The 24,720-nt window shown below is 44.3% G+C and overlaps 7 protein-coding genes across 9 annotated transcripts; 4 read left to right on the top strand and 3 right to left on the bottom strand.

The window, feature by feature from the left end:
• Positions 1 to 16: 16 nt before the first annotated feature.
• Positions 17 to 1,377, top strand: Bcmad2. Its single transcript, XM_001557494.2, has 6 exons — positions 17 to 175; positions 224 to 249; positions 297 to 322; positions 375 to 413; positions 473 to 501; positions 598 to 1,377. The coding sequence occupies exons 1-6, from the start codon at positions 67 to 69 to the stop codon at positions 1,125 to 1,127; spliced, it is 759 nt and encodes a 252-aa protein (XP_001557544.1). The 5' UTR covers positions 17 to 66; the 3' UTR covers positions 1,128 to 1,377.
• A 586-nt stretch (positions 1,378 to 1,963) lies between these two features.
• Positions 1,964 to 5,618, bottom strand: BCIN_04g04210 (hypothetical protein). Of its 2 annotated transcripts, none has more exons than XM_024692584.1 (2): positions 5,377 to 5,618; positions 1,964 to 5,328 (listed from the first exon to the last, which is right to left on the bottom strand). In XM_024692584.1, the coding sequence occupies exon 2, from the start codon at positions 5,204 to 5,206 to the stop codon at positions 2,087 to 2,089; it is 3,120 nt and encodes a 1,039-aa protein (XP_024548363.1). In that variant the 5' UTR covers positions 5,207 to 5,328; positions 5,377 to 5,618; the 3' UTR covers positions 1,964 to 2,086. The 2 variants fall into 2 exon arrangements, with proteins under 2 accessions (XP_024548363.1, XP_024548364.1); XM_024692585.1 differs by having other exon boundaries at positions 5,531 to 5,618.
• Positions 5,619 to 6,122: 504 nt separating this feature from the next.
• BCIN_04g04200 (hypothetical protein) lies at positions 6,123 to 7,954 on the top strand. The gene is made up of 3 exons (XM_001557492.2): positions 6,123 to 6,828; positions 6,991 to 7,194; positions 7,342 to 7,954. Exons 1-3 carry the CDS (start codon positions 6,742 to 6,744, stop codon positions 7,624 to 7,626), a joined length of 576 nt encoding a protein of 191 aa, XP_001557542.1. The 5' UTR covers positions 6,123 to 6,741; the 3' UTR covers positions 7,627 to 7,954.
• Positions 7,955 to 8,029: 75 nt separating this feature from the next.
• BCIN_04g04190 (hypothetical protein) lies at positions 8,030 to 10,795 on the bottom strand. Of its 2 annotated transcripts, XM_024692583.1 has the most exons (6): positions 10,771 to 10,795; positions 10,095 to 10,587; positions 9,830 to 10,042; positions 9,620 to 9,775; positions 9,398 to 9,536; positions 8,030 to 9,344 (listed from the first exon to the last, which is right to left on the bottom strand). In XM_024692583.1, exons 2-6 carry the CDS (start codon positions 10,420 to 10,422, stop codon positions 8,162 to 8,164), a joined length of 2,019 nt encoding a protein of 672 aa, XP_024548362.1. In that variant the 5' UTR covers positions 10,423 to 10,587; positions 10,771 to 10,795; the 3' UTR covers positions 8,030 to 8,161. The 2 variants fall into 2 exon arrangements, with proteins under 2 accessions (XP_024548362.1, XP_001557541.1); XM_001557491.2 differs by having other exon boundaries at positions 10,095 to 10,795.
• Positions 10,796 to 12,838: 2,043 nt separating this feature from the next.
• BCIN_04g04180 (hypothetical protein) lies at positions 12,839 to 15,096 on the top strand. The gene is made up of 3 exons (XM_024692582.1): positions 12,839 to 13,701; positions 13,765 to 14,998; positions 15,058 to 15,096. Exons 1-2 carry the CDS (start codon positions 12,894 to 12,896, stop codon positions 14,949 to 14,951), a joined length of 1,995 nt encoding a protein of 664 aa, XP_024548361.1. The 5' UTR covers positions 12,839 to 12,893; the 3' UTR covers positions 14,952 to 14,998; positions 15,058 to 15,096.
• A 1,267-nt stretch (positions 15,097 to 16,363) lies between these two features.
• BCIN_04g04170 (hypothetical protein) lies at positions 16,364 to 17,799 on the bottom strand. Its single transcript, XM_024692581.1, has 4 exons — positions 17,741 to 17,799; positions 17,224 to 17,614; positions 17,003 to 17,061; positions 16,364 to 16,909 (listed from the first exon to the last, which is right to left on the bottom strand). Exons 2-4 carry the CDS (start codon positions 17,338 to 17,340, stop codon positions 16,852 to 16,854), a joined length of 234 nt encoding a protein of 77 aa, XP_024548360.1. The 5' UTR covers positions 17,341 to 17,614; positions 17,741 to 17,799; the 3' UTR covers positions 16,364 to 16,851.
• A 1,121-nt stretch (positions 17,800 to 18,920) lies between these two features.
• On the top strand, positions 18,921 to 23,760 carry BCIN_04g04160 (hypothetical protein). Its single transcript, XM_001557489.2, has one exon. The coding sequence runs from the start codon at positions 19,069 to 19,071 to the stop codon at positions 22,861 to 22,863; it is 3,795 nt and encodes a 1,264-aa protein (XP_001557539.2). The 5' UTR covers positions 18,921 to 19,068; the 3' UTR covers positions 22,864 to 23,760.
• Positions 23,761 to 24,720: the final 960 nt, after the last annotated feature.

Genomic DNA, 24,720 nt, shown 5'->3' with positions numbered 1-24,720 from the left:
GAGACACATAGTTAAGAAGACCCGCCAGGTTGTCGAACGAAACCATCTTCCTACACTACAGTCAACATGTCGAGCACCAAGCCAACCACAAAAGCAGCTACAAAAGCAACCACAAAGTCAAAAGACAAGTCTGATAAATCGGACAAGGCGAAAACTCATAAACTCTCGCTGAAAGGTATGTCAAACTCCGCAGATGTCAGATTGCAGGGTTAACAACTTGTAGGTTCTTCGAAACTCGTTGCGGAATTTGTGAGTACTGGATGTTCAATCTGGAGAAGAGAAACTAATCTGCTCAGTTCCAATACTCAATAAATACCATTCTGTAAGTATTAACTCATCTGCCAATGGTTTACAAGTCACTAACAATTTCACAGCTTTCAACGAGGTGTATACCCCGCAGAAGACTTCTCAGCGTTTGTCTATCCAATTCACGCCGTAGTTGATGAACATTTCAATTAACTATTTTTTACAGAGTCAAGAAATATGGCCTCACAATGCTTGGTTCGTCCTCCTTATACAATATTAGCATTTCGACACCTCACCCCTCACCTCTCTATATTCACCATGTCGTATTCATGACTAACTCCACTTCATCAGTTTCCTCGGATGACCAAGTCAAAGCCTACATCAAGAAAATCATGTCCCAACTCGACAAATGGATGGTAAACGGAAAGATTACCAAACTAATCGTCGTAATTACTTCCAAAGAAACTGGCGAAGATGTCGAACGCTGGCAATTTGATGTCGAAATCTTCAACAAACCTTCCAAGAAATCATCCAAATCCAAATCTTCCACTACACCATCCACATCCGAAAATGCACCCACAGAGGGAGAGACACCTGCACCCGCACCCGCACCGGCACCCGAGAAAACCGAAGCAGAAATCCAATTGGAGATTCAGTCGATATTCAGACAGATTACAGCTAGTGTTACATTTTTACCAGAATTGGATGGCGCATGCACATTTAATGTTCTGGTATACGCAGACGCGGACAGTGAGGTTCCAATGGAATGGGGAGATAGTGATGCGAGAGAGATTGTGAATGGAGAAAAGGTACAATTGAGGAGTTTCAGTACGGCTAATCATAAGGTTGGAACGATGGTTAGCTACCGAGTGATGGAATAATGAACCTGGAAGGAATTGGGAAGGAGTTATGCGCGCTATATGAATGGATTGGCTTTGGATTTTTGTTGTGGGTACTCGCGTGGGAACGATAGGGATCTGTAAAGTTATGGATGAGCTGGAGACGATATGTAGGATAGCTAGGACTATCACTCTCCTTTATTTTCGCCAACGGAGAAGGAATATTATGGTTTGCAATACGGGGTTAGGCCATGGATATTATGAACCAATAGAACAAACGCACTTCTTATTTTCGAAACAGTTTTTTAAATATCCTTCTCACCAGAAGAGAGGAGAATTGAGCCCTCACATTTGTGAATTTGAAATACCCATATAAAAGATCTCGCAGACACTATCGAGTTATATTCAATACCTAGCATCTAATGATTATCAAAAGCATCGTGTCTCACCTGTTGTGAGAACATCTCACTACATCGACTTTTAAGCCCGTGTATCAATTCTTTACTTCGTTTAGACACGCCCATTTATTTATACACCTTTCTTTCATTACACATCACATATTGTCAACTACACAAAATAGGAGAGAAGAGCGTGCAAAGGTGTAAGAATCATCTATCCCATTCCCACCTCCTGTCTGAGTCTACAGAATTGACTCCCTTCCAAAGATGGAGCTGATACGAATCCTGAAGTACTAAGCTACGTGTCTGCTTGTGAGTGTATGTATGAAGAAGATCAATATAGGTAACCATAAATGTGCTGTATCGAAACTGTAAGGTCGCGGAAACAAACTCTATTCTCTATGGATTTACGAACACGACACCACTATTCTCTATAGCACACAAACAAAACTCACAAAATAAGCAAGTTTTCTAGTTTAATCTTTTCATTTTTCATTTTTCGTTTCTCGTTGATTAATAATGCTACGTAACAGTGGTATCTAATTATGCTTTTGAATGACTCATCTCTTCGTAGTGTTTCTAACTCTTTCAATGTCCCGTCTTTTACTGTGTGATAGCCTTGATCCCTTGGAGTAATAGACCAAAAACCAGGCCTCGTGCAATGTCTTCCCTCTGCAATGCATCAAACACTTTCCCTAATGCTTCTCCAGTAGCTGCTTGTCCCATTACTCCCATTAGGGCAATAGGCATGCCTCTCTCTAGTAAAAGCTTTCTTGCTTTAGTCTTCAACTTCTCTTTATTCTCTGCAGTCATCTCTTCTGGCCAGGCTTTCAACTCGGCTTCTGTAGGTAAGCCATTCTCTCTTAATTTTTGAATGGAAGAAGCGATTCCCACATCGGAAGTATAGGCCGAGATAACGGATTCTTGTAAGAGGCCTTGGATAGAGGATAAAGAAGGGTTTCCTGGACGAAGAAGAAATGTTTTTGCGGCAGTGAGGAGTGTGCGTCGGAAGTTCCAAGCAGAAGACAGGGTATATAGTTCTGTTATGATGGCGAAGAGGAGCTCGATTGCTACCTTGGTTTCTTCTTCATTCAGTGGGGCTGTTTTCTTCTCTTTTGATAGTAGAGGTGTTTTGTTATTGTCACTACCCGGCATATCTTGATTTAATGACTTCAAGGTTAGGGTGGGTCTTTTCTCATTTTCTGGTGTAGGTGCAATGCTATTGTCATTGCTCAGCACATCTTGGTGCAATGACTTGTCAATTGGGGTAGGTTTTTTCTCATTTGGTGCTGTGATTGCACCTTTATTCTCATTCTCCAGCACTGAATTATTCAATGGCCTGTCGGTTGAGATGGTGTAGTCATCGGGCATCTCAGTAGGTGGAGGCGGTAAATGTAATTTGGATGTTGATGGAGTTTGGCTAGGCTCACGACTGTTTGACGGGCTGTAGGCGGTGCTCATATGACTGCTTACAGATGATCCTCTGGTTCTAATACCAGACTCCTCCTCATCGCCTGGAATAGAACCACGACTTAATCTTCGTCCGAGAGAGGCAGTCTTTCCGGGGTGTGAGATAACTGAAGCTGCTTTCATGCTCTCTTCGCTCAATCTACCCCTTTTTTGTTCAAACGATGAACCGTTTGATGAGGCCATGCTATCCACTCTTGACAAGGCCGGTGTTGAGTTACGATTTTGGGATTGCAAGCTATTCTGAGATGCCATACTATCCACTCTTGACGGTGCTGGCGTAGAGATGCGGTTCTGAGACTGCAAGCTGCTTTGACTGGCTCTCTTTTGTGCAAGTGATCCAATGTTACTAAAAACACCTGTGACCCCAGCAGCTGCCCCCTTTGGAGCACTTTTAAGTGTATCAAACATGCCTTTGCCCATATTCTCCAGAGAAGATGTGGGCCAGTTAAAGCCAACTTTTGTAGCTGCTGCCGGCATCGTTCCTTGATCCTTTTCCAAGAACCGTTTCATGCCCTCAGTTTCAGCAAGTGGCTGGTGAGTAAGAGCGTCTTTCAGATATTGTTCCAATTCCCCTCGTAGCAATGGTTTCGTGAGGGTCTTCCAGCTTGGTAAATCTTGGTGTTTCTCAATGAAAATATTCGCACCCGAGACTTTAGCAATTCGTCCAAGCACCTCATGCAAGGTCTCGAAATCTGAATACCTTCGGACAATCATCCATCCGGGGTAAATCGATGACCGTGGCTCGATTTGGACCATATAGTCCATGGTAGGTTTGCTCTTGATCCTTGCTTTATCGGAAGCGATCGAGTCATCATAAATAATGATATTGGCATTATGCAGGGTTAGAGGGGCTGGCTTGCTTCTCTGAGGTGAGGTTTCATTTGAGTATAATGCGGCAGGTGTAGGGGGCACGATCTGGTCGAAGCTGGTAAACGAAGAAGTAGTCTGCGGGGTTGTAGGTGATATAGCTTGCTTCGAGTCAGGAGACATAGGGGATCTGCCATTCGCATCAGATCCAGATAGGGAAGATCTTGAGTCTGTGATGGGGGTGTGAGGCGGAATGCCAGTTGTTGGTGATAAAAGAACCGATTCTGGTTGTATATTCTCTTTGGCGTTTTGATCGTCAAGGACTTTATTTTCTTCGTCCTTGAAATCATCAATTTGCGCAAGTTTCTTTGCATCCTCTGCAGCAATCAACATGCTAAGTCTCTTCGCTTCTGCCATAGCTTCATTGGTGGCATCTTCATCCGTTATTCGCCTTTGATGCCCTTGTTTTTTAGGGGATCTAGCAATACTAATATTTCCAACATTGCCATCAATGTCGGAGAATGGGTCGTGGATGTTTCTACGGTCCATGGCTTCATCAATTGCTTGCCCCAATCCAGGCTCACCGTCTTCCAGAAGGTGTACAATCCATCCGTTGATAAATTCCGGCTTGGAACAACTTTTTAGAGTCATCTCTAAGACGACCCCGGCTAGTATCTCCCTTAGAAAAATTCTGGCTGGTCCCGATTCATAGACCGACTTTTCAAGGAAGCTTCGCAGAAGATCGTCTGCTGCCATTGTAAATTTTATTTTCTGCTGTCTCTCATTCATGATGTTGGCCAGACTGCTATCTGGGTTTGCACTCAAATAAGCGGTTACCATCTCTCCGACAGGCCTGCTTGTCCCTGGGGTCGCGGAAGTTGCATTGGCCAATTCATTGAGAAAGACAATGGTAATGGAAGAAGAGTTGGTAAGGAAATCGAGGAAAGTGTCGGCAGGTCGCTTTCTCGACAAACGCTGAGACATCGATAGAATGAACCTCGTGAGGGTTGATTTCGCAGCAATGGGGAATGCTTCATCGTTTGGAAGTATTGGACTGTACCAATGCTTGACATAATCCCGGATGACGGCTTCAACTAAGTCGTTTAACGCAGTGGCAGTTTTAGGTCGAAAACTTTCGAAGTTGATTCCTGCGCCAGCCTCGATCAATTCATACTGGATGTCTTTTGGCTTGACTGCTTCTTCTCGCACAGCCAAGGCACTTTTCTCCGTGAAAATTGTATGTAAGACGACACCGCCTAGGGCTCCAAGGAGGAGAAGAAATAGTCCATCGAATATTATGTATGTGCCAAATGCTAAAGCAAGGGCTGCCAAAAGAAGTTGCTCGGTCGAGGCCGTAGAAATAAATCGTAGCAATCGTGTAGTTATGTGGTCGTCGGTCGCGACTTCCGCGACCTTGGACTCGTTTGTTGAGTCCATTGTGAGCATTCAAGTGGTTGTGTTATCTGACAGTGTTGTATTGTTTGATTCTGTTATAAAGTTTGAAACCGTTATGGAGATTCAATGCTGCTGCCGCCAAAGAATCAGAAAGTGCGAAGTTCGAAGGAATGCTAATGCAATGTTAATCCCAAGGCAGTCTACTTGTACCGTATACGTACTCGCAATGTCAATCGAATGTCAATCGTCATTGCCTAGTTTAGCGTAGCTTCTATTTTGAATAGCTTCATGTACCAGGGTCCTCAGATCAAGGTCGAATGTCAAAAGACAGAAAGGCGGAGAGACAGAAGAACGGAAAGAGTGTTCGAGACTCACATTGAAGAAGTGATGGACTCCATTTCGAACAGTGAGGTGTTGGTTTTGACCACTGTGTACCTTTTCTTTTGGCCGCGAACTTGAGGCCGAGTTGAAACAAAATGGCAACTTAATCTCGTTATCAGCGATTACAACTCACTTCACCTACTTCTGTGCGCACAACGCTGCAAGCCTTCTTACAACGGTGTACACCAATCCCCGCTCTCTTTTCAAACGGCTTTTCTTTTAACATTTCACGCTTCTATACACTTGGTCATTCATTCCGTTGGCAAACAAACATGCAAATTGTCACTTCCGATGGCCATTTTCTGCCATCGTAATCGAGAACATACGGTCCACCAGGCCCAAGCACCAGAAAGCGCTTTGAAACAAGAATAGAAACGTCCAGCTGTCCAGAGTCCAGAGTCCAGAGTCAATATCGAGGTTTGATGGATCGTCAGGGATAATTGCCGCTTCCCTTTCCCCAGCCCTGTAGCTAGAGAGGGAAGGGAAGGTAGGATTACCGTCTCCGTTGCTAAAAAAGCTTGACTGAGGCACTACCCGAAACAAGAGCGATGCCGAGTGTGAAAACTATATCTACCACACCCACAAAGAGAAATTCGATATCAAACCAACAGGTCAATATATCGGTACCGAAATTGAAGCATTCGAGAGGAAAGATACGGTTTTAGTACATGTCTTGACTTTGATCAAATGAAATCATGGGAAGAATATCAGTTGAATTTTTAGAAATGTCTGGCTGGTACTGTAGCTATCGATCGGTCTTTGCTGCTACGTAGTAGATCTACGGAGTCTTCATCTTATCCATCCATCCTTGCCCACGAGCCTACTATCTATCTATCTACTATCTACACCACCAAAATCAATTTACGCGCAAACGCGAACTCTCATCCTGTCTTATCTCAACGCGTCAACCAAATAATGCATGAATGACGATGGAATCCATATGAAATCCAATCCAATTCATCCAACCATCTTTCATCCCAAAATTGAACTCTAAAACAAAGCTTCCCAATCACTTCATCGTCTAATCTTCTTTCCTCTATTCTCTATTCAATCTTACCTCGCCCTTTTCCTCTAATAATCCCCTCATTGATAAGCTGATCCAGCACTCATCTGATCTCAAAACTTCAAATTCATCCATCCCCATTCAACAAAGCACGTTCAAACCCAGTCCGCATATTTCAATTCAATCTCTTCGTACCCTCACAATGCCAAAACGAGCTCGCGCCGAACCTGTCGAGACTTACGACTCTGATGGTGGTTTCGTTTCCGATGATGATGGTGCTGTTCGCAAGGTAAACCACTCTCCCACTCCCAATTCAATTCAGTGGTCCTCAATGTTTTCTGTCATTCTCTTTCTTGCATCATCCAAACCCAATTCTAAATAAATTGCCCCTCTCCATCCAAACACATCTCACAACTCACAACTCCCCAACCCTCACTAACACACTCCTCAGTCTAAGAAATCCAAGACCACCAAAGCCACCAAAGCCACTACAACAGCCAAACCCACATCCTCCTCCTCTGCAATCTCCCCTTCATGGGACCTCTCCACCGGTCGCACCCCTCGCAAGATCGAGCTCTCAGACTTCAAAGGTCAAACACTCATCAACATCCGCGAGTTCTATGAGAAAGATGGAAATGTATTGCCTGGAAAAAAGGTTTGTTTTATTGCCTCTTCCCCCTCCCCCGCGTTTGCTCGGCGCAGTTCCACAGACACCATGCTTGCAAATCCTACACGTGTACAATTCTTGGAAGGAAAAAAGAAAGAATAGAAAATCAGGGAAATGCTAACGAGGAATAAATAGGGCATCTCCTTAACAGTCGACCAATACAAAAATTTCCTCAGATCCATCCCCCAGATCAACGCCAATCTTAAGAAAAAAGGTATTGACGTTGGTCCCGAAGAAGAAGAGGCGGAGGAAGACGAGGAAGAAGAAGAGTTGGTTGACGACGATGAAGAAGAGGAAGAAGCCGTAGAGACAGACTCGGAGGCCGACAAAAAATCCAAGAGCAAAAATAAAAAAGTCAAGCCAGCAGCGCAAAAGGGCAAGAAGGAAAACATTGAAGCTACGAGTGACGAGGAAGAATGAGGAGCTTGAATCACATTTCATAAAGTCGCTTAGGAGGGTTTTCTTACTTTTGAGAAGCTCCCTAGAGATAAAATTGTCGCTTCAAGATAAAGGGGGCCAGATTGATGGGATGTTGAGGGAACCTTTCGGAATTGATTAATGTTGCAGATTTGCTACTATTTCTGTTATTTACTTCACTTGATTGCCATTCTTATATGATGATAAGTCATGCGAAGGATAGATCTTGCTATCAGCGACCCGAGCATCTTTAAAATTGTGGTCTTTTGAGCTTATCTTGAAATACTTGGGATGATTTCTGAGGAGATTATTAGAGAAACACACGCACACATACACACATACACATGCACACATGCACACATGATGTCAGGCTTTGATGAAACTGCAATGGTGCGATAATACCAATTGACGCTATGTACCATAATCAATTAATTCATTCATACAATCATAAAATCCCTCTCATGTATCTCACTACCCCAAACTTTCCATCACCACCACCACCTCATCTGTTCCCAGAATACGAGAAAAATCCTCACGATTACCAGCTACCACTAACAGTAGCAGTCGTAGCACAGCCTACCGGAACAGTATAACTCTTATTTGGATCCGCCTGCCAGGTAACCGTCCCATCACTCGCCACGTTAATAAACTTATACAATACCGTCGTGCCAGCTGGTAGGTTAACAGTCACGGTCCACAACGGATTACTAGCGGTGTACTTCGCGGCGCTCAATGCAATCGCAGAAGCCGGTGCCCAACTTCCCAATTGAGAGACGGAACCAGCGAGTTTGATCGTTTGGCCAAAGGAGGTAGTGACCAATTCATTGAAAGTAACAGCTACTGAAGTGGCTGTTGCGCATGAAGAAGTGGTGGTCGAGGTGGAAGTTGTCTTGGTGGTGGCGGATGTGCTGGTTGTGGGGGTACTTCCTCCTCCTCCGCTGGGGGTTTGCGATGCGGGCCAGGAAGTGGCGGTTGCGGTAGAATAGGTTCCGATGGCCGAGGTAGCAGAACAGGTTCCTGGGACGCTGGAGGCGGATGGCTCACCCCATGAGTATGGGACGACACCTGCGCGACGGGCAGCGGCGGTGAGGAAGGCAGCATAGGACCAGGTGAGGTCGTAGGCTGAGAGGGGAGCGCCGCCGGCTTTGTTGAATTGTTCTGAGAGGGAACCGTTGGCTTGTGCGTAGGTTGCGACGACATTGACGTAGCCGTCGGCATAGGTTTTGATGGCGTTGTAGAGAGTGGTGTAGGTTGATGTGGAGGATGCGTATGTTCCGGCTGTGATGGAAGAGCTGAAATCTTTGAAGAATGCTAGGGAAGTGGAAGTTACGGTGATAGAGCCAATTCTATTCCAGGTGTATAAAGCATCATAAAGCTGTTCGGCAGCAGCAAGGGTATTGAGATACCAAGGATTGCCACCATAGTAAGAATCTTCTGGGTAGCGTCCAACAGAAACGGCGACACCTTCGGCAATCCCAGAGTTGATGCTGTAGATAGATCTGAAAGAATCAGTCACAACTTTGTGATTTGCCAAAGCACGGTCTGAGCATGGTTGGAACGTGGTGGCATCACATGCAGCGGTAGGATCAAAGGTCTGGATAGAACTCAAGATACTGTTTGCATCTTTTCCGTTTCTTCCGCTGTTTTGGTTGATGTTGGAAATGATGTATCCCGAGGATGAACTCCAGAAGCTTTGGAGGAAACAAAGAACCTGTGGGGCTCTGCAAAATGTATTAGTACCTGCATGTGAATATATTCTTTCATATGTGCTTACTGAGAATCACAATAGGTACAGCTTTGACCAATTTGAGCGGCCAGTGCACTACCTTCAACAAGAGCACGATGTTGAGCAGCGACTGTGAAGAAACTTGAGCCTTGAACCTCTTCCCAGAGATCAAAGCCAGTTTGGTTCCCTATGAATTAAGTTAATCAAAAGCTCCAAGAAAAGAGGGTCATCTATTTTTAGACTAATTTGGTTTTCTTCCCGTTGACTTACAATATTGAGTAACATAAGACAGATCATTTCTGATGATCGGCCAAACAATAGTTTGCACAGTGGAGGTGTATCCGTTGGCAATCAACCATTTTGAATAGGTAATCATAGCAGTAGCACGTAAAGCGGGTCCATCTCGTTGAGGTCTTCCCCAAGACCCTGTATAGTTCACATGTCAGTCACCATCAGGATAGAGTTTTCGAATTTTCGTACCTGTGAATGCCGACTTATCCGCATTAAATTTGGGCTCGCCCAGACCACCGGATGATAAACCACCTGAAGGGTTTGACACGGTTTGAAGTCCAGCTTGGGAGCTGATGTAATTTTCAATTTCCTGTTGAAGTGATGCAGAATAGCTGCTGCTGATAAACGTATCAACAAGGGCTTTGAATACCAATGCGGAGTCTCGAGTCCAAGTATAAAAATCTGTTTACATATCAGAATTCCATGTATTCAAACGGCATCATGAAATACTAACAATCTGGGCTCACTTTGTCAGGCGAAGCAACCACAATACCCGAAGCTGCCCCTGAAGCACAAGCTCCATCTGCGCCGATATTGCATAAAAGATTTCTGAAAGCAATAGGACTTTCGGTGGCAATAAAAGAATCCACTGAGCGTTTTAGGATTTCGGCGCGTTGCTCAACTTTACTGGGGCCAGGCAAAGCATAGATAGTTTGGAGGGCAAGACTGCCAACCAAAAGGAGGGGAGCGAATGTATGCATAATAGGTTGAACAGCTTGGAGGATCTGAGTGCTGTTGAAAGTGCTGATGGAGCTGAGGGAGGAAAGCAGAGAAGAAGCCATGGCTATTTATATTGGCGAGAAGGACTCTCCGTCTAGACCCAAGTCATGGATAAAGGTATGTAGGACCGAATTGTGCCTTTGGATACTAGGTGTCTTGACGCATCCGAAGTCTCCAGGGTATTTTTTGCAATAGTGTGAACGAGAGGTAGTTGAATCAAGGTAGCACTGTAGGGGTAAGATGAGCTAATCAAGGGCGGACAGAAATTTGCGTTTTTTGTTTGTGTAGCTGCAAGGTACGGAGGCAGTCACGATGTTGCGTGCGGTTCGGAGGTAGAACCCTTTTGAGAAAGTTTAGGCGCAACGTTATGCCGTTCAATATGTGAAGGTTTGAATGTGCTAAATGCTTACCGTGAAGTTGAATAATTTAAAATCCTTGATTTTCCTCCCCTTCCTCTTAAATACACAGTAACAAGCTAGGACCCTCTTCTCAGTTCATTGGTACGCATGTAAAAGTGGCCCCTGAAAGATCGTGTCTAGATGTGATTGAGTGTCCCTACCAAGTAGTCAATGATCAACCGTACTTGGGTAGTCTTTAGACAGACGGCACGACGACCATTTCGTCTAATGAAAACAGCTGAAATGTGCTTGAAGATCTCGATTGATACATGCGTTAGTCGATACTCACTAGCTTGAGCAAGATGAAGTGTGTATAACTTCATATGATTTCCAACCCCGCAGTCAGCAATTACATTGTATTCGTAAGTATTCGCTAGTCCGGGGTCCCCACACATGCCGTTCTCTATCTAATCGGGCCGTTCCCTGTCTGCAGCCACAGCCTGAATTCCAACCCCGCGCTGCGTCTGAGCACGTTTTCTGGCTCTGCATTTGATGTGCGGCACATATGAGTCTGGAGATTGTCTGGTAATGATCCTCGATGCAGGTGTATATCGGCTCATCCATGGCCTGAAGTTGGAGCTTGTTCTTGGAGTTTGTTCCTGTCCTCGTAGGCGAGCATGATAGATCTTGAGATTCAGGGAGAGAAGGCTGGTCGTAGCATCGATACTTTGTACTCTGCACAATATGACAAGCATGCAGCTGCATTTGAAGATTCTGTGGAGATGTCCACCACTCCTTAATATGAGCCAAATACGAATAGTGGCTAGAGAGATCGGGTCCCTGAACGATTTGACAACGGCGGCATAGACAATTGCGGCACCTAAAGATTATCCGTTATCCGATCGAATGACGAGCCATGGTCGAGAAAACACCATGTAGAAAAGTATTCTGCAGGGCAGGGTCGTCTGGTAAGAGATTAGCAGGTATACCGAGGTTGCAACCCGGGAATCTAGTACTTTCTTTGATTGAGCAATGCACCTTGTAATTGATATCCGAGGCACGTAGCTTTTGCGTCAAATGAGACAACTAGCCGCCTGCCGGATGCATACCAGGTATAATATTCTGCATGCACGATTGACGGCCCAGTGCGTGAGCGAACCATCGGCCCATTGCTATGGTCATATCACAGATCATGCAAGTGCGAGCCAACAAGGTCCAGGTCCAAGTTCAGCTTCCATCTTCAGGATAGAGGGATACAGCCCGGCTATGAGTCTCGTAAGCCAAGGTGAAAGGAGGTACTCGAGGTAGGGCGAAGTGCCGTAACGGTACATAATCCCGATGCGTGCACAGTATTGCATGAGAAGCTACATGTCATTCAACGGAAGAAAGTTTGAAATTCAATAATAGATTATGTATCGGGCCTTTTCTCTGCCCAAGCAAGACTATGACATACGTGATCTCTACATAATACTCAACCTAACGCGCAACACGCATGCCTTCCATTAAATTTTATTCGAGCGGAACAACGACCAGATGAGGATGACGCCTCTTCTCAATGTCTTCGCAGATAGTCCACCACTCATATGTATCCTCCACAAGTCTCTCATAGATCTGCGCAATCGCCGTGTAAATTCAGAGGTGTCGTAGATCGTAATCAAGTGTTGCTTCATAATGCAAATTCCCAAGATTGAAATGTAGACGAGAGGGTTATTCCGCAACCTCAAGGGCTAACAGCCTAGGCAAACAGATTTGGAATCTGACGTCTTCAGTACACTCATCCACCGAATCAGCCGAAGCGACTCAAGTTTCATAAGGACCGATCATTCTGAGATTTGTCGATCGGATATTGACATCATAAATTACCTTGGTAGGTTGATGGCTCCATAGACGATCGAACTGCCTCAGCATACAACCTTAAACCATCGCTGACAAGCAGTTCTGGCAAAGGGACGCTGGACACAAATCTGGTGTTTTGATAAGAAAAAAATCAAAAACTTTTTGCGCAATGAAAAACTTTTGTAGCGAATCTACGGCGCTAATTTAGCGCGTCTTTGGGATCGTACTAGTATATATTCGGTTAGAGCGTATTTATCTGTCAGCCTCACGTCCCAACTTCAACTTGATTGATGTCGCGAGACTCGAAACAATAATCATCAATTAATTTTTTTCGACATCTCATTTCACGTTACATCACGATGGCGGACGCTATCTCTATCGAGGAGACGAATCGCATTCGAGCTTCACTTGGAATGAAGCCTTTAGCAGTGCCGGGAGCAACTGGTCCGATTTTTAAACAGGCTCCATCTGCACCAGCAGAGGATGTTGGCAGTACTCTAGAATCGCGACAGGCTGAAGGCTATGACAATTATCGAAAAATACAAGAAGCTGAAGAAACAAAAAGAAAAAGAGAGGCCAAAGCAGAAGCTATTAAGAAAGCGCGAGACACAGCTAAACGATTTGCGAAACTCGAAGGCAAAGGTCTGGGAGAAGCCGATGATGATGGCGATTTAGATGCTAAAGCATGGTTGATGAAACAAAAGAAACGGCAAAAGGAGATCGAAAAGGCGAGAAAGAAGGAACAGGAACTCGCCGAGGCAGAGGCTGCTGCAGCCGCCGAATATACAGCCAAAGATCTTGCAGGCGTTAGAGTCGGGCACGAACTAGATACATTTGTCGAAGGAGAGGATCAAGTTCTGACATTAAAGGATACCACCATCGACGAAAATGAGGAAGAGGGTGATGAGTTGGAGAATCTAGATTTGCGCGAGCGTGAGAAGTTGTCTGACAAGTTGGAACTGAAAAAGAAGAAGCCCGTGTACAACCCAAATGACGATGATGATTCTGGTGATAGAAAAATTCTAGCCCAGTATGATGAGGATATTGATGGCAAAAAGGGAAAGAGGTTCACGTTGGATGGTATGGGTAGCACCACTGAAGCCGCATCAGTAAATTCTGCCTCTATCTCGAAATCAAAAGCCAAAACCTTCAGCCTCGATATTTTAAGTAAGTTTCAGAGCCCCGAATATTTGAAGTTCTCAACAGTACAGTCGCTAATATTTCAATTAGAAGATGATGAGCCGAAATCCGATTACCTTGATATTTCAGACATCAAGGTTAGAAAGCCCAAGAAGAAGAAGGCTAAGTCAACGCGACAAAAAGTAGTGGATGAAGACGATGTGTTTCCGGAATCTGAACCGACTGCATCCAACGGAGATAGTACTGAAGCAATGGATGTTGATCAAGGCTCTAAGCCGATCGTCAAAAAACGAACTTTCGAGGACATGTCCTTTGTTGATGATGATGATTTACAAGCTTTACTTGCCACCCAGCGAAGAAATGCACTAAAGAAACGCCAAAAGTTACGGCCAGAAGAATTCGCTCAGCGACTACGAGACGAAGCATCAGCAACCCCGGCAGCAGATAATGAGGAAGGTGATGACTCGGGATTAGTGATTGATGAAACCTCGGAATTCGTTGCGAACCTCCAAAAGCCAGTCGCGCCAGAGCCTAAGAAAAGATCTGTTTCTCGACCAGACGCCGTTACTTCGATGGGCGCCGATTCTGATGATGATGGGGATGTCCAAATGAATGAATCATACGCAAATATCGAGGATGATGAAGATAGACTCGCTCGGATCAAGCGTGAAGAAGAAACCAAGGATGCCATTGCAAATAATGGATTGGAGGAAGAAGCCACTCTCGAAAGGGGTTTGGGCTCTACTCTGAAACTTTTAAGAGAAAGAGGTATTTTGAAGACTGCAGAGTCTGGCGATGTGGCCACAATCTTCAGAGAGAAGCAGATGTTCCTCGCGGAAAAACAAAGACGTGAGGCAGAAGCAGAGAGAAGAGCGAAAGCTCAAAGAGAAAGAGATCGTACCACAGGTCGTTTGGATCGAATGTCTGCTCGTGATAGAGAAGAACATGCCAGGCAACAGAATACGATGCGAGACCAACAAGAATCAAGGCAACTCGCTGAGCATTTTAATAAGGAATACAAGCCTAATGTGGAGCTCAAATATGTCGATGAACACGGAAGAAATATGAGCCAGAAAGAGGCTTTCAAACATTTATCACATCAATTCCACGGCAAGGGCAGCGGAAAACAAAAGACGGAGAAGCTATTGAAGAAGATCGAAGATGAGAAACGAAGAGAAGCGCAGAGTTCACTAGATGGAAGCCAGATTGGTGGTATGACAGGAGCAGCAGCACAACAGTTGAAGAAGAACAGGCAAGCTGGTGTGAGATTGGCTTGATCAGATCAGTTCGAGCGGGGACTGAGAATATCTATCATGGTGCAAAGGTGCAGACTCCTATATTGTACTTAGATTTTATTGCAATGCTGACAAAGTTTTTGAGAAGATTCGAATCTTGTGCCTTGGAGCACACTGTTTTGTGATAAGATGGTAAGTCTGCTTGTGATGTGTACTAACTCTAGTGTTCTTTGACGATTAATTGGTCAGAAACACGGCAAGTCATGTTATGTTTTATTTTCGCCTTGACCATATACACCAACCAGTAAGTGGCTTGCTAACATGTGAGCATTTCTTTCCGGGTTCGTCCCCTCCTCTTAGTTTCTAATCAAGGTCTTGTCGACTCATAACGTTAATATTATTTTATGTGTTTCCTCGCGAGAGAGGGGACCTCAAATGTCTAATGTGAAAGCAAAACCGTCTACATTTTTTACTCTAAAGATTTCATGTTAATATTAACATTGTGCACGAATGCCTACTTCACATATCTCTTCATCTTCATTCTTATGTTCAATAGTTGAAAAATAGATGTTTATGGTTCATACAGACAGACACGTACGTACTCGTACACATATACCAATGTCCTCTGGGAACTAACAAGTACAACTTAGCGAGCAATAGTAGTAGCAAAGTGTAAATAGAGTGATACGTATACACATCGAACTGAAGTTCTTCACAATGATTTCAACATGTTTTCTAATTCCTATCAACTCTTCACAATTACCATTGATGGCTGATATCTCGAAGTCGTCGTCCATGTTACTGTATGGGTATTGTGTGTAGATAGGTATACATACATATAATTTACAACTCTCATATTTTCATAACGGTAAATGAGCCGTGAGATTTCGACTTTGTGTATAATGAATAAATTCGTAAGCTGGAGCAAATCTGCTGGGTTGGCTGGGGATAGGTTGGCTGTGGTTTCTTGTGCTGGTGTGTCATTGTAACTCGTCTGTTTCTTCTCTCGCGGAATACTCTACATTGTCGTCACTCTTCACATGTAGATAGATCTGCTTGCGTACTAGGTATTTTAGCTACTTCTTCGCAGAGAAAAAGGCTGGTATGTCTACAATCTAGATACTGGATACTACACCCACGCCTAATATAAAGCAGAGCGACTCTATTTCCTGCACTCACCATTGGGGGTATTGGTACGTGTAATATACAGTGCGCGATGCGATTTCACACTATGCTGCTGCATTTATTCTTGTGCTAGGAGAAATACTGCATGGATGGAAACGTGGAATGCAGGAAGAGGAGGTGGAGGGGAGGATTCTTAAGTATAACTTCTTTTGTTGGGGAAAAGCTGGGGATGATTTGAGATGATCTGATTTGATTGTAGGGCGGATTTTCTCTTGGGGGGAGAGGATGTAATGGTAGGTGAGCTGTGGATTGGATCGCAGAGGAGAAATTGGATAGGGTGGTATTACATTGGTAGAGTAAACAGTGAATGGAATTTGGGATGCATCGTGATCTCCACTATGCCGTGTTTTGTTCTGGATGATTCTGTATACGCGTTTGGAGAATGATATGCGCGGCTACGGCGTTATTATCAGTTTTCATACGCTGGAGAACATGACGCGTTGGAAGATGAGATGATACTGCGGAATTTTGGGCGTGAGAGCATTTTAGACGCGTTGTTGGAAGTGCAATCTCAATTGTTGGAACATTTCATGTTCCTCTCTCATTGCCTGTGAAGGCTCGCACACTCATTGTATACACGCATCATGCTATACCAGATCGGATCATTTACCCAATTGCATTTCTCCCATCGTTCAACTTCCCAGGTATCATTGTAACATCCTTCCGTTCTCGTCTCCCTATGCACACCCTTCTATATCCTAACTTTCCCCCATAGAATCGACGCACAGGAGCTCTCTCCGAATGCGAATGTTCACAATTAAAACGGTATCGCGTTTGAGACTTGTCCATTGATATCCACAGGTGCTCCTAGCATTCTAATTTGTGTACTATCGTCAGTTGCTATAATTTCGACATTGGCTTGTAATGTGATGGATGGGTTAAGGGGGGACCAAAAGTTGAGAACTTACTTTTTACCCACTTCGGTAGCGCAGCAGCCGACGAAGATCGAGGCTGGCCAACATACTAGCTATTGTATTTGTTAGTTGAAAGCAAACTTGTGGTGATTGCTGAGCCGCAGTTGGCAGAATTCAAGCTCAGAAACCCGTTGCTAGTGCGGAATGGGGGGGAGGAGGAGGAGGAGGAGGAGGAGGAGGAGGAGGAGGAGGAGGAAGGAATTGGTTAGACTCACAGCGCTGAGTACTCCAACTCCGAATCCAAGTGTGGGACCGACTATCTTAACATGGCATGGGTTTTGATCGGTACCACATTGGATACAGATGAATGGGAGACCAATGCCGTCGCACATTTTGGGGTTAGGATGAGTTTGGATTAGGAGTTGGAGGGAAGGAGAGCGATAGGATAAGGTGTGATGATGACGAACTAGAGCTAAAACGTGAAATCCTAAGACTATTCTGATTCGGAAGAATAAATCAATTGATGGGGATTGTCTAATGTGGATGGGAGGAGATGGGAATTGTGCAGAATTCCATAGAACGTAGTCAATCAATCAACAGGAGGAGATGAGATGAAAAGAATGGATGGATGGAAAATGGGAAAGAAGATGATCAGATTTGCATTGACTAGATGGACACTATGTATGTTAGTACTATTACTAGGTACAACTGGAGATGGAGTGTCTCAGTTACTAGATGGCTTGGAAGCATTTCAATCCTTGAAGAAAGTAAAATTTCATCGCATTTACCTACCTATTCGTCGGTGCCTAGTGAGAGTAGTATGGGATGGGATGGGATGGGATGGTTAGATCAAAGAGAGGTTTGGTAAGTTAACCTTATTACACGACTAAATTTATTGTTAGCTGTTCAATGCCTAGGTACTGACGTAGTGATCTACCAGTTTAAGAAATGTTTTACATCAACCGGTATCAAATCGGAAGCTTTTTCCATTGGCTGCAATTTGACGAGAGCACGCACAGGGCATTGGATCGGTCAGATTTACTCTATTTCATCTGAATGTCTGGGGATGGATGTGTTTCATCTGGGGATATGTTTCAAGGTTACAGATAAAAGGATTTAAGGATTTGTCTTTCTGTTTTTGTCGGTATGGGGAAGCGAGAGAAGCGAGAGAAGTACGTAGGAGGAGAAAAAAGATCCCCTTCATCTAGATGTTCATGGACGAAACTGGATTCCCATCCCCTTGACACTCGGTAGATGGGAATTTTCAAATGTGAATGTGATAGTGAGATGGAATCCAAGTCAAGAATGAACGTCTTTCCGTAGGAGAGTAGGAACATACTAGGTAGTTAGCCAGTACGTAGTCGACAGTTTGTGATTCCAAGAATGGAGGACAACTAAGAGATGAGTGACGATAAGTCTTGATGATCATCTGTCTTGATAGTAGGTAGATTGATATCTACTCGAGTAATCTGTACTATCTACCTTAGGTAACTGCATAGAATGAAACTTGGCCTCTCTATCAAGGATTAGGCGGAGCATTATAAACATCTTTGCCATTTTCATCCACTGGTCCGTTCATGATCCGTAGGGAAAGTGTTAGTGAGCCGAGTGTATGGAGGACGGAGTGCATGTACACGGTACAAGCTCTTTCTCCTCTTTCTCCTTCAAAAGTGGAGTGGAGTAGAATGGTTCGAGGGAAAATTGAAGAGAAATTCTTTGATAAGTTAGCTGATCTGATACCGATACCGACTGGACACTGCTGACTGGTTCGATAGACCTTGATAACTTGTAAATTTGATAGATATCCACCCAGTAACTCTCTACGAAGGACCACCAGTGGACATCAACTTTTACCTCCAGCTAATCAAGTACTGCCATACGATAAACTTTACCTAATCACAATAGTCACGTGATCTTATCCGGACCCTCTATCGAAAAATAAATCCCGATGTACTCCCCTTCCTTCCTTTCCGCATCAATTCTGACGTCGAAAATCGACATCTTCGCAACCCTCGCAACCTGCGAATAGTTCGCAGCCATACCGGAACAACACACCTCCTGCATGACATATCGCTTTCACACTTCATATTAAGAAGGTGAACGAGTTGTTTTTAGCAGCGATGACTTCATCACAGATGGCAGAGGCCGTTCCTCAACCCGTTGCGCCCGTTGCATTAATGTCTACAGGCACTCACTTCGACCTTGATCACACCGATCTGTTCACGTACCCCAAACCTTCTCACAATAGCAACAGCCCCGGCTTTGCAGAACAAGACAAGTCTATTGCCGCTGCAATGGAGACAACCCTTCCTTCGAGTTCAGCCCAACTATCAACAACAGGTCTCCTTCCCGAGATCAAAAATTCAAGTACTTCAGAAGAGGCACCCAATACTACGAATGAAATGGGAAATACAGGATCGGAAGACAATACTGAGAACAACGTTCCCTCACAGCCCAAAGAGCCAATCGATTCCGCAATGGATATGTGTAATGCGACAATTAAGCAGGCGTCGCATGAAAAAGAGCCCAACGATACCAACCCCGAAATTTTTGGACATGCTAGTCAGGAATCAACAGGACAACCCACTCAGGAACAACCACAATTGTCAAATCTTGGACCTGTTGCCTCATTTCCTCCTTACAACACGACAAATGTACATGTAGACCCTGCGAATATATATGGAGCAGATATGAATTTGGATGGCAGCGTGTGGGCCTACGACCAAACTATGGACTTTCCAAACGTCGCGTCGAATCCGGAATTTTATAATCGACAACCTTTGATAGACCCGGGAGTGCAGTTGGATGGCTATGCAAAGCTGGCTTTTGATGATTCGGACTTTTATATGACCACACATGAATTGGTCATTGGTCGTGATCAAACTGGGTATAACAATATGAGAAGATATGAGAAAGAACATGAGGCAATGAATACATCAGAGTTCTCTTCGTTTAAACCAACCATGCAGATCGAAAGTCATACTGGTGGTATCATGGATCCCTGGGTAAAATTGGCAGAAAGGCGAAGTCGCAAGGGGAAGAAGAGTAAGGGCTCAAGATCTATCAGTGGCAATAGTGCTACTGCTGGATCCCTTTTGCCTGCTGCAAATGGAAACGTATCACTTCAAAACCCCGATCCGCATAGTTGTCCTGTCCTCCATGTACATCCTCCATTCAACAAAGGTGTAGCGGGCTTCAAAGCTATATCCAGAGAACACGTTAAAATATTTTATGATGACCATCAAGATAGTTTCAAAGTAGAATTCCTTGGTAGAAATGGAGGGTTTGTGGACGACATATACTTTGAGCCCAAACAGATAGCACCATTAGTAAGTGGTAGCAAATTGCAGATGGGTTTTGTTTTCTTTAGGTTCTTGTTACCAGATGTCGTAATCGATGACACAGGGTTCCAGTACCATGAAGAACCCGAAGAAGAGGCGACAGCTACTGCGACAACAACTTATTCGGAAGGAGGGAAAGAGATGAGTCTAAGTTTTGACGATGCACCACGAGCTGGTGATCAGAGGTCTACCGATAGTGAATGCTCTTCAGATAATGAAAACAATTTCGGGGTGGACGAAATCCCTGATAACGAAGTGGACAGAGTGGGGGATCCCGATGCTTTGTATCCCATAGGAGAAGCAATTGACGACGAACAAGATGCCGAGGAAGAAGAATCTCCTATTGACAACTTAACGGATAGTAGCCCACAACCTACAAAGAAACGTGGACCAGGACGACCACCTAAGAATGGAGTTATGTCCAAACGGGAACAACAAATTGCCAAGAAGGAAGCCCTGGAGAGAGAGAGAATTCAAGAAGAAGAACGGGCTCAGGAAGAGCAAAGAGTTGAAGAGCAGAATCAAGCAACAGCCTCAAAAACTGTACCCGGTAAAAACAAAGTTGGTAGACCAAGAAAGCATCCACGACCAGATGTTACGGAAGAAGGACCACCCCGACAAAAACGCAAATATACCAAGAGACAATCGGGCCCCAAGACGCCCGAGGAGGCTGATGAGGACAGATTTGATGATGATGGCAATTGCATACAAGCCAAAAACGGAAGCTCCAGAAAAGTCGCTTATGTTTTGAAAGAAGTTACACACAAAAGAGAGGACTTTACTGCCGATCAACTTTCAAGGCCACCAAAGAATTATCTCCAGGTCATTTTCGAACTTCTAAAGCAAGCCGAGCAGCCTTTGTGTCTTCCACAAATCTATAACGAGATGGAGGTCCAGTATCCGTATTACGCCTTTCAAGAATCAAAGGGTTGGCAAAGCAGTGTGAGGCATAATTTAGGACAACATGAATGTTTTGAACGTACTAAACGTGCTGGTAAAGGCTGGGCTTGGACTTTGAAGCCCGGCTCAAGTTATCTAAAGGAGAAGAAGAAGAGAGCACCATCACCTCCAGTCGCAGGTGGAAATCAACCAATATATCAAGCTGGCCCACAAGTTTCTGGCTACGGTCAGCCTCCGCCTGGATATATGTTGAATCCCAATCTATATCATAATCAAATAAACCCACATGCACAAGGGGAGTATCAACAATACCAACCAGGTCAGCCTTACATGGGTCCAAATCCTCACTATTCCCCTTATCCTCCTCAAGGTTATCACCCACCTCAAGGTATCCAGCCACCTTTTATCCCTCCAATGGCACCTCAATTGGTACCTTCCGCACCTGCTTCTTATAGTTCTCCTTATGCTCCGAAACTACCTGCTGCTGGAACACAATCTCAAGGCACTCAACAGCAACCTTCGCAACAACAGCCTCAACAACAGCATCCACAGCAACAACATCTACAGCAACAACATACACAGCAACAGCATCCACAGCAACAGTCTCAACAGCAACAGCCTCAGCACCAGTCTCAACAGCAACAGCATCCACAACAGCATCCACAACATTCACAACCTCAACATCCATATTCACAGCCTCAACAGCCTCACTATCAATCACCGCAGCCACCGAAAACAAACCAAGCGCCAGTGCAGTCACAGCAACAACAACAACCACCACCAACCGGCCACCAAACCCAGGCAGCTGCTCATGCTGCACCGCAAGTTACACATGGGGCTGTACCAGCCGCGACACCTCAAAAAAGAGTCATTCCCCCTAACCTGGTCGCTGCTATAACCGCATATCGTAATCATGTTGCCAACTTGATCCGAAAACGAGCTCCTAATGATGCTGAGGCAATTGTTGACAAGGCCATAAATCGAGTTTATGATGGCACTGAAGAAGATCGTTCTCTTGACAGTACTGAACACGAGATGAAACTTATCAATGGTGTACTCAATATTCTCAAGCTACCCCCTGTTCCTCGCGCACCTTCTGCCAGCCAAAATCATTCTCAGCCACAACCTGCTGTACCGCAACAGGTTCCCCAGCCGCCGATTAATCAAAACAAACCTCAAGGCAACATGTCTCAACAATCTGGAAAACCTATTGGGGCAGACCTTCCAAAGCAAACGATCATGCGTCCATCGTTTTTTGGAACCAATCAAAATCAATCCAGTAACTCCTCTGTACCTAGACCACCATTGATGACACCAGTTCTGCAAAGAAGCAATTCAGTATCTGCTCCTACACCTTCCAGACCAAATACAGCCTCATCCTCTTCTGTGCCGTCTGGTCTCTCAAATCCACCATCACAAACCGCTGTTTCGGGCAACAATAAAATTAGTGGTACCACGCCACCTGTCGCAAGCATAGTCAATCAAACCATTGCACAGCCTGTTGATCAAAATGGAGCAAACGAGAAGGGCACTAATCAGAGCGGAGCAACTCAAATCGGAACCAATCGACATGGAACAAGTCAGAATGGAACAAATCATGGGCTCAAAGCCGGTGAAACTTTGACAGAGGCGGGTTTCGTACGAAGTTTCCCTCATCCACCAATCTCCAGTTGATGGAACATATTACATTCTGTAACATTTCATACAGATATAGAGTGAGTATCTGATAAAAAAATAGGTTATTTCGATCCCACTCAATTGGGCAAGCACGCTCACGTACGGAGTATATATTTGAACCTAAAAAGTTTTTATTTCATTGCATAAGCACATGATGATTATACGAGAGGAAAGGGTTAATTTCAGTTTTTAATGCGGTGTTGGGAGCAACGGGACAGCTTGGGTCTTTGTCGCTTTCGTTGATTTGAAATGGATTTGGCCAGACTTGGCATTGGGCATGGGCATGGGCGTGGGCGTGGGCGTGGGTCTGGGCATTAACGTTATACGAAGTGATGCAGGGCGTATGCTTAGCGAATGTATTAGGGAAAGAGTAGGCGTTCTTATAGATATCCCATCCGCGAGATGATTAACATACTCTAGCATACGCGATACTGCATAGCAGCGGTGGTTCTTTTCTTTTTGGGAATGGGAACTTGGAGCTTGGCCACAAGCATAAGGGATGGAGTTCTTGAGTTTTGTTTAGTTTTCTTTATCGTGCCGATATTGTTGTTCTTTTAAGAACAGATAGTATCGAATGCCTCTTTTGGCTCTTTACTTGGACTTTCAGGAGCCGGTTTTGGGTATAACATGTAGCTTGGTCGGGTGGCATCTCGCTCCGGATTAGGGCGAAGCGTTGACTTTGATGATTCTTTTTATTTCGTGCCTTATTTGCTGAGTCGATGGCCCAGACGATAAGAGGGAAATTGGAGAATATTGTCTCGAGGCCTAGCTAGCCGTTTAATATGGAGACATTACACATTTGCGAGTAAAGAAGAGGAGAAGGAGGGGACGGGCTGGCATGGCATATGTACATATGAGTTAATAACATGCGTTTATTAAGTTTTGTGGTTTCCAAAACCACGTGAAGCGTCTGGGACGTGAGTATGTGATTTTTATATGTGTGATGATTTTTGAATGGCAATATATGTGTGGATTACAATGATGCATGACGTGTGAATTCAATGCTCATTTCCTAGGTACTTCTTACTTTTGTCCCTTTATACCCTTTGTTGTTCTGAATATGTTTGATGAATGATTCGTAGTGCAGACCTACTATTTGAGACTATAACTAAATGTTTACTTCACTACTCTATGGTTTTCTCATGAACAATATTGTGGAGTATTAATCATAGTGCATCTTTTCTTATACAATGGAATGCATGGGTTTATCGTTTAGCATTAGAGAAGTGGGTTGGAATTGATGCTATGGGGAATATGATTGAAGGAGGTGGTGGTATGGAATGGTGTTGGATTGGATAGGGAGTGGTTGTGTGTGGAATGATATGATGGAGAATAAACACACCTATTGTTAGTGTCTGAATATAGATACATGTTGAAGCTTGAAGGCGGATGTTGGATAGAGTGGATATGGGTAGGTGAATAGGTAGGTATTCGATATTGTGGTTGTGGGATGTTGGGTTTGGGTGTATGCGATGCGATGGGATGGGATGGGACAGAATAAGAAATATACAAGTGCTGCATACTTTAACTTCAAGAGATGAAGTTGAATTGGAAGGCGAAAGAGAAAAGAGGAAAGAGGAAATGAGAGATTGAATGGGAGATTATCAACTTGAAAGTCGTGAGTTGTGTATGTACCTAGGTATATATGTATAGCAGGAGAGAAACCATGGGGGGTTAAATCCTCTTGTACTATGGGACGAGGTGAGGTGTATAGCATGAAAGAATCATGAAGAGTGTGATTTGTGGATAGAGGGAGTATGTGGTAATTGGTGGGAGTTATGAAGAGGATAAACAATATCGAGACGTTTTTATACAGGAGCCTGAACGTCTATCTATCTTGCTATACGGAAAGAG

The sequence above is a fragment of the Botrytis cinerea genome, chromosome 4 (genome assembly GCF_000143535.2).
Source record: "Botrytis cinerea B05.10 chromosome 4, complete sequence".
NCBI classification, from domain to species: Eukaryota; Fungi; Ascomycota; class Leotiomycetes; order Helotiales; family Sclerotiniaceae; genus Botrytis; species Botrytis cinerea.
Note: the sequence above shows the minus strand (reverse complement) of the source record. Positions and strands in the feature narration are given on the sequence as shown.